Raw genomic sequence first — 9,006 nt, forward strand, 5'->3', positions numbered from 1 at the left:
GTTATCCATTTGCCATTGTATGATCATGTTTGATTAACAAAAAGCAATGTGGCTTCATTACATGGAGAAGTAGATATAATAAAATTGTTGTTCATCATCTGCAGGATGAGAAGGCTTTCAGTCAGAGGCTAAAGACCCCACCCAGTACCCCGACCTCCCTGAAAGATCTCCCAACTCCCCCCAACTCTGCTCCACAAATCATCCCCAAGATCCTTCCCTGGTAAGATAGACCTGATGATGCTATATTTTAAAACATCTTTTATTCTTATAATCTTGGTGGTTTTTATCTCCTCCTCCTAAAAATACTGTGGATAGAACATTCAGAAGGAGGATATCAGTTTATTTGAAAAGCAGTTTTGAGGTTTGATTTGATACAAGGGACCCTGACTTAAACAACACACCTTAAATCTTCCCACTTGATTTTGAGGAAGAGGTTTGGAGAAAGGAGGAAGCACTTTGATCCCTACTCACTAAATAAGTATTGAAATTTGAGCTATATGTTGTAATGCGTACTTTATCAATCCCACAAGGGGAAATTAATTGTTTTCACTCTTTTATTTATATATTTATATATATATATATTTATTTATATATATATATATATATATATATATATATATATATATTTTCACACACACAGGCCAAAATACACACATGCCTAAACTGAAACAATACACATGCATTTATGAATGGAGAGATGTCAGAGTTAGGGGGCTGCCTCATAGGATGGCGCCCAGAGCAGGTGAGGGCTTGGTGCCTTCTCAAAGGCACCTCGGCAGTGCCCAGGAGGCAAACGGGCACCTCTCCAGCTACCAGTCCACACTCCCAACTTGGTCCGACTGAGCTCCTGTAACCCCCTAGGTGTAGTATGTGTGACTGTGTTATTACTGTCTGCAGTGCCGCTCGTCCACCCCCAGTCTTGGATCTGAGAACCATCATGGACATGGAGGCCAACTCTCTGCAGCCCCTCGGAGCAACTCCTAAAAGCCCTGGAAGGTATGAGACGTCTGCTGTATATCTTCTGACTGAGGACATGATTAACAAACAACAATTAACAGTGACTAGTTGATGGAGGCAGTGATGGATGGATAGATGGAAATAAAAAGTACAGTTGAACTGTTTTTCTATAAAATGTGATGCTTAATTGTGTCCTATTGCCCAGTCTGAAGGAAAGCGGTACTGCCACACGAGTGAAGATTATTATTTGACTGTTGTTCACTTCAGCTAACAGTACATGTTTTTCCTCCTGCCTGCAGTGTCAGCACCAGCATTAAGCACTCCCCTGTTCCCACTAAACTGTCCCAGAAGCAGAGGAAGATGTTGGCCATGGCCAACAAAGAGGCCAGTGTGGAGTCCACTGCATCCAAACCAACCCCCACAGTCACCCCATCCAAAAGCAGTGGGAAGGCCTGGTGAGTGAGCCCAAATATGAAGACCTTTACTGTCCACTGCTCACAGCTGTCAACAAATGACTTCCTGCTTCCTGTTGATGAGTTTATAGCCCGTCACTGGTGTGACAGTTTTTGTTTGCGGCTGCAATCAGTATTTATGTATTAACAACGGACAAAATGACCCACAGATAATTATCTCCTAACTGCAGTTCCCCTCAGCTCTACGGAGGGTTTTAGCATCTTTCAGCTAATTGTTTCCGCTTTACGGCCCACAACTTAACTGTTTTTTTCCCCCTCTTACAGCTCTCACCAGTGTTTATGGCACAGCAGGCAGCTGTTTTCATCAAATGGCAGACAAACAAAGTTAGCAACTAGCAGGTGAACCTAGTGGATTAGCATTAAGCAGCTAAAGAAACGGCGATTTCCCTCACGAGTTTGTGGAAACCAAACAGAGCTAAAAGGAAAGCCAATATTACACTTATGTTCATCAGGTGGACACAGACACGACTCCAAATGCACGCTAATGTTGCTCTTGGTCGGCTAGATGTGTTAATAGGCAACTGTTTGCTAACATGTTCACCAAACAAACTAAGTAATTCACCATGAGAGAACACGCTGACAGGACGGTCCTACAAGTTGAAAGCAGATATATGCTAGACAGAAAATGTGCCAAAAAGAAGTCCCTGTGTTTTTTTTAATTTAGATGTTATTTGTAGCCTTAATCTGAAGTCAACATTAATTGACATCACACACAAATTGAAAATCTTAAAACATGTTTTTAGAATGTAAATACAGAGCACACGCTGCAATCAGTGTCATCTGATCTGCAGCAGCACCTCCAGAAGTGATCAGATCTCCGCCAGGATTCTTCAGTCCATACGTAACGTTTGTATTGGTGCCAAAGTTTTGCACGTACCTGTCTTTGCTTGTTCTGACGCTGTCATTGTGGGTAGAAAAATCTGCACTTCCACTCTAGAGAGTTGGAAAATATGATCCTCTCTGCAGGAAAACAAAAGTAAATTCTGGCTACAAAATAATGGTTTCTGTTGACAGTAAATCCTCCCAGCCCTCTCACCTGCTTAACATTGTAGATTTGAAATCTGGAGAGTATATTCAGGTGAAAGTGCTTCTTTTTTTTACATTAAGAGTACCTCATCTGTTTAGAGATATGGTGCTTGACAAATTCGAAAGGAAAAACAGAATAAATTGCTAACACAGCAGCAACAAGAGGGCAACCATCTTTTAACTTTTATCATGATTTTATGTGTCATACATGCTCATTTGTTTCAATCTGCAGGGCAACAGCGGTCCAGTCCCCACCTTCCTCGTGCTGCTTTCGAGCGCTGCTGGAAGAGGAGGAGAACTGCCTGATCAGAGTGGGACAAACAGGAGCCCAGAGGGGTCTGGGGGCCCAGGTGTCGCCTGTCACCGCTACTCCTGCAACCAGGAGGGTCACGTTCAAATGTGCCGAAAGCAGCGAGGCAGAGCGACCCACTGGGTGAGCGTCTATACAGAAACACACACTAGAGTACAAACACACACGAGAAAGGTCCACGCCAAAACTAGGTTGACTTCTTCTGTTCTCTACTGCTGGTTTCCACTTGGTGGCACTGTTGTAGTGTCTTCACAAAACTGCTGTTTATTTTAATTTTTTATTTTTTTATCAGCAGCCCACACACACAATATATACAAGATACAGAATACCACATTAAGAGCCATTCCCTGGTACTTCAATACTAACTAACCTTATTGCAATACCTAATCTAAGCCTTAATTTAAAATACTTGAATTATATCCGTTCCAATTATGTTCTCATCTCTCATCAGAAAGGAGAGAAAAGAAATATCTTTGGGTCACTTGGAAGTTTAAAATTGATCTGACACAAACACACTGGCTTTGAGATTAAGAAGTGAAAGGGGAAGTAGCGCTGAGTGTTTATCTCCGACTGATTCTCCATAGAAGGCAGATAAATATATTATTATTAATAGTATATATATATATATATATATATATATATATATATATATATATATCAACTTGTTGAATGTAAGTGCTGACTGACAGGATCTCCTCTAGTTAGAAAGAGTGAGAGCGGCGTGACACTCGGGACTGAGTGAGGTGAACCAGACCCGGTACAGCTGGTTTGTCTCGGTTGACACTGAGTCACCCTGACCTTTACAACATCCCCCCGACAGCTGGACAAACACCACACACACACACACACACACACACACACACACACACACACACACACACACACACACACACACTTAAAACCGCAGTATGAGCTCCATTCTGTAAATATGCATTTCTAGTTGAATTACAGACAACAATTGTCCATGAAGGCACATTATATTTTATTGCATGTATCTCTGATGTAGGACTGTGTGTGAGAGATACAAATGAATTCAACTGTGGGAGTGTTAGACCATCTCCATCTTCGTCTTCCTAGCTTTTTGCAAGTGCGTCTCTTTATCTGATATCATACTTCCTTTGCTGTATCTTTGCAGCATGAAGCTTTGGTAATCTTTAGAGCCGACTTCTAGATATTAAACAGCTGTGTGTGGGAGTCACTCTAGTGAAGCCGGTGATGTTAATCAGTGTTGATAAGGGCAGCCCTCATGTCACAATGGATCATACAGAACAGGGAGCAGGTTTCAGGTTCCTCTTGGTATTTGAATGAGCAGAGAGACGGACAAGTTCAAGGCTCAGGAAGCCGCAGCAACAGCGTATATTTCCATAGCCCAAGTCAGAATTAATAGAGATGCCTTTTTTTTCTCCTTATGTCTTCTATTCATTTCCAGAGGACTTTCTTGGCCGGATTAACATGCGCACACACACAAACACAGACTTTCCAAAAAACATTTCACATGCATCAAAGTGAGTTATTAGAAAATGTTTTTGCCACATTTATAACAAACTATTAATGCAGTGTGTCTCCAACCCTAACGTAGCAACTATAAAATGAGAAATCACTTTAAGCACACACAAATCAGACTGCAGGGAGCTCATGTCATCTATGTGACATGTCATATTTGACATGTCATGTCGAATAGATGTCCAGGATCATTGTAGAATAGGAAAAAGCAAGACAGGTTGTGGACTTTCGGAGTCGGAAAATATAAATATTCAGAGAGGAAACGATGTCTCCTGCCATCTTTTTTTTTAAAGGCAAATTTATTTATATAACACAAGTAATAAGAGGTAGCTTCAAAGTGCTTTACGAATATGTAAACTTTTAATGGAAATGGAAAATAACTTAAAGATTGAATTAAAAACATGAACTTGTATACAAATTTTGAGATGATCCTGATGTAAAAATTAAAATAAAGTCTAAAAAAGCAGTAAACATTAGAAGGCAGCAGAAAATGTGTGGCCTATAGTAACGGAAAGAAGCTTTGCTGATCTTGTGTTCTAACTCTGCAAACAGATTTTGTTAGGTGTACACGGTTGTTTTGGGGTAACCAGGGCCCAGACTATTTCAGTAACCTCACTGGTACTGAAGGCATCTATCAGTTTTTCCATGTTAGCTTACATTGGGTGTCTTTTGTAGCAGCTAAAATCTATATATTTTTTTTTACAATAACATGGGATCTAATGACTTAGTGAAAGGGACTGAGACAAATCCACAGAGAATTCTAGCCTAACTCTGCAGTTCCCCTCAGCTCTGTGGATCTTTAATACTTCTTTCAGGTCTTAGTTTTGATTGACAGTTGCAACTTTGAACAGTTTTGGTTCACTCCCACCAGTCTCACAGTGTCGTTTCGGTCAATGGACTGAATCCGTTTTTCAACGCGATGGAAGTCATTAGAAGCAAGTGATAGGTGTAAATATGAGAATCGTCAACATAATTATAATAGGAAATATGTTGTTTTTTTTGTAAATACTATGCCCTATATATGACTGGAAGCTTGTAGAGATGAAATAGAACAGGACCAAGATTCAGACCCTGTGGAACCCCATATGAGGTCTTGTGTTCTTTAGACCTGAACTGTCCAATGGAGGCTAAGTGTTTCTGGTCTCAAGCAATGATTTTAAACCAGTTTAGACTGGTCCTGCCATTTTCCAGTCTACTCACCAATATTTTTTGTTATCCACTGTATAGGGCTGCACAATTAATCGCAATTTTATCGAAATCGCAATATGGACTAGTGCAATATCCAAATCGCTGGGGGGCGTGGCAGTCTATCTATAAATTGTGTGTGTGTGTGTGTGTGGTGCATATCTCTTGAACCGTTAGTCCGATGGATTTCAAACTTGACAGGTGTCTTGCTACGGGCACGAGTAAGTGCAGTGCCAAGTTTGACGTTGTTTGGATTAGAAATGCAAAAGATATCGTTAAATATATATATCGGTAAAAGAAGCACACATTGGCTTTTGCTGCTCTAGCCGCTGGCCACTCCCCCTCTCACACTGCACACTGACTGAGCACTAAACCTGTTTGAGTCGTGACTCACTCGGAGCTTTCACCTGACTCTTTAAATGAACTCATGAGTCGCTCATACTACACGAGCCAACGCACACATACACACACACACACACACACACACACACACGCACACACAGTCCGGTTCTGGTGGTGATTAACGCAGATATGTGCTGATTAGCTCTCATAACGGGCCAGGTGGGTAGCGCACTGCCATGAGTCCTTGAGGCTAATGTCTGATTACTCCACATTGTCATTGTGATATTTTGTGATTACATTCTGAATCTGCAGCGTTCTCTGTCAGGTAAATCAGTAAGTCAGTAGTAGGCTATACTGTGGAGTTGCATATGAAGTGGTTCGGGGTCCTTCTGTAAATCATTTTGGGCTACAATTTGGTTTTGATGAATTCTACAAGCAGCAATACCACAGGCCAATCAATCAGCTGTTCCAAACAGGCACATTTTCAACGGGCACTGCACTAGTATTTGTTAAAGGCAAAACATGTGTCAAACCATTCTGAATGAAGTATTGTGGTGCTGTGAGACATCCCGGCCTACAAATCCTATCCTACAGACTAAAGAAAACATCTTGGTTTGGTACAGATCCTCGCAAAAATCACACTATTATCATTTTAATTTCTTTCAATGTTAATCATTTTCAACGAAGACGAGAGTAATGGTACAAAAACGCAATCTCATTCAGAATAATTGCAATTAGATATTTTCCTCATCGTGCAGGACAAAAATCTTGCCTGCATCTGTGCTCATGCAACGATCATGTAGAACACGAATAAGCTCTGTCTCAGTACTGTGATTCTGAAGTAATCCCGACTGTATGATCGAGATGCGCCTGAACTTCAATCCCATCATGCAGTCACAGCAGAGGTTTGTGAAAGCCAGGTGGACAGGCGGCCGTTCACTCACAGGAGCTTGTCAGTAGTAGTCAACTCAACCTTTGTCCGTGCACTTAGACTCTTGTTGCTTTCACTATCACAGCAACCGGCACTAATACCCATCCTCTCTTGTCTGTCTCTCTCTCTCTCTCTCTCTCTCTCTCTCTCTGTGTCACCCGTCTCTCCCCTCAGGCCCTGGGTGCTAGGAGCAGTGGGCAGCCCTCCCGTCTCCTCCCTTGTGACCTTTGCCTCCATCGTGGAGGAGGAGAAGGAGCAGGAAGCCGCGCTGATACGCAGCCGCGAGAAGCCGCTGGCGCTCATCCAGGTAACATGTCTTGTTAAGTGTTCGCACACTCACCCACAAATGCATGACTGAAGTTATAGCTTGTGTGTGCACCATCCAAGTGGAAAACATAATGGTGGTGTTTCATGGTTGCATCTCCTTTCTATCTCTATCTGGCAGGCATGTGTCTAATAAACACCACATTCTTTACAGTGCCGGTTAGAAGTGAGGTGTCTTCCAGCTTAGTCTTTAGACAGCCCTCGTCTACCCTTTCTGTCAACGCCTTCACAAATAACTTATTCCCCCTCCGGCTTTCTGCTTGCCATTACATAAATCACTCTTATTATCATTAAGCTCTCAGTGTCAGCGTTTTCTCTTTTACCCTCACATAAAGTGTGGGTTTTTCTGACCACAATATCCCCGGCTCCATCTCCTTTTCTTGTCTTTTTCTATCCTTGTAGATTGAAGAGCGGGCAATCCAAGACCTTTTGTTCCATTATAAAGCACGCAACAACCCCGATGAGCTGATAGTGGTGGAGAGGTCTTCCAGAGGTCCTATGGCAGTCCCAACCTGGAACAAACACTGATGTTTAGCAGCACAGCCGCTACATACCGTCAAAGTGAGACATCCCCTGCAGTTGTCCCTCTGTATTGTTGGCTGCGTCCCTGCTGCAGCTTCCCAGAAATATCATCCGATCTATCAGTCCGTGTTGAGATGCACCCCAGACTCCAGCCCGGTGTGGGATGGGTTTGATGCAAATGTATGCTAGTCTCTGCAGTGTTACTTTAAGTTTTATTTTATTGCTGCTCAACATTTTGTTTCGTATGAGTGAGAGGGAATGAGTGTTCTTCCTAACTTTATGTGCTCCTGTAGACAAGTTTTGGGTTTACTCATACTTGTTTGATTTTTGTTTTCTTATAGTGGGATTATATTTTACTTGGCAAACCAATGATATGAAAAAGTAAAAAAACTTTCCCAAATGAACATGTGAAGTTAAAGTTGCCAAAGAAATGGAGATGTTCAAGCCACAAAATGGGTCCAAATTGCGTCACCTCGAGTTCCACTGATGTGTGCGTGTGTGTTATATCAGTAGAATCTCTGAATGTGATGGAGAAAGTAAGAGTGCCAATTATCAACTTTGGCAGAGCATCATTTGTACTTGAGCTGTTTACCAAGGCACTATGTTTAGTTTATTTTTATGGTCCGTTCTTCTTGATACTTTGATCGTTTTGATTGATTGCTTCAGCTGGTTTGCAGTGACGTGGTAATCTTGCTGGACTCAGTAAATATGTGTATTTTAAATATGACTGAAATGTTTTTCATGTTTAAAATATAGTATTTGATGCAGTTATAGTAAATGGTGATTGTGTGGAGCTGGCAGTCACTAGTTATCACTAGTGTGTTTCAGGGAAGGTGGTGTGCCTTTATCAAATAATGATTACAGATACAGCAGCTAAAATGTATTTTTTCCTCTTCATTATTTAGTTGTTTTACCCTCCAGCTTTTCTGCTGAAGCTAATGTAAGCTTGGTACGTACTTCCCTTCTGATCTTGACCATGTCATATTGTCTTCAGATGCCATTTGTGTGTGTGAGACATCAGGATGTGACTAGAAAATGGCATGTAATAAAATATCTCACCTGTGCAATGATCCTGTTTCCTGTCTCGGTTTCAGTTTAGCTTTCAGCGGACAGAATGAAAAGACGGCGATAACAGTTTCTCAATTATTTTTCCGTGCCTATTCCTGTCTTTTAATATAGTAGAAACGTGGTCCTTTACTGAAAAATGTGGCTCTCACTGCATCTAATAAAGATTTAATCTGCCCGTCTCCTGACACTTTAGCTGCCCTGCATGAGCAAAGGACCATTATCAAGTCTCAGCCTGTGATTAACTGTGATGACCCTGATCTGAACAGCAAGTGTGGCGATTTAGGGATTTTATTGGCTGTAATTGCAGGTAGAGCATCACATCGGAAGTCAGGGAGAGACAGCTTGTGGGGGAAATATTAATTACA

At 41.6% G+C, this 9,006-nt stretch overlaps 1 protein-coding gene across 1 annotated transcript in view; it reads left to right on the plus strand.

The window, feature by feature from the left end:
• ibtk (inhibitor of Bruton agammaglobulinemia tyrosine kinase) overlaps positions 1–8,643 on the plus strand; it is a 30,288-nt gene extending 21,645 nt beyond the window's left edge. The window contains exons 24-29 of the mRNA XM_031322757.2: positions 105–220; positions 898–996; positions 1,257–1,412; positions 2,689–2,889; positions 6,902–7,034; positions 7,454–8,643. Coding sequence (XP_031178617.1) covers positions 105–220; positions 898–996; positions 1,257–1,412; positions 2,689–2,889; positions 6,902–7,034; positions 7,454–7,579 — 831 coding nt within the window. The 3' untranslated portion in view covers positions 7,580–8,643. The remainder of the gene's footprint in view (positions 1–104; positions 221–897; positions 997–1,256; positions 1,413–2,688; positions 2,890–6,901; positions 7,035–7,453) is intronic.
• The last annotated feature ends 363 nt before the right edge of the window (positions 8,644–9,006 follow it).

This window comes from Sander lucioperca, chromosome 10 (assembly GCF_008315115.2).
Source record: "Sander lucioperca isolate FBNREF2018 chromosome 10, SLUC_FBN_1.2, whole genome shotgun sequence".
In the NCBI taxonomy this organism is placed as follows: domain Eukaryota; kingdom Metazoa; phylum Chordata; class Actinopteri; order Perciformes; family Percidae; genus Sander; species Sander lucioperca.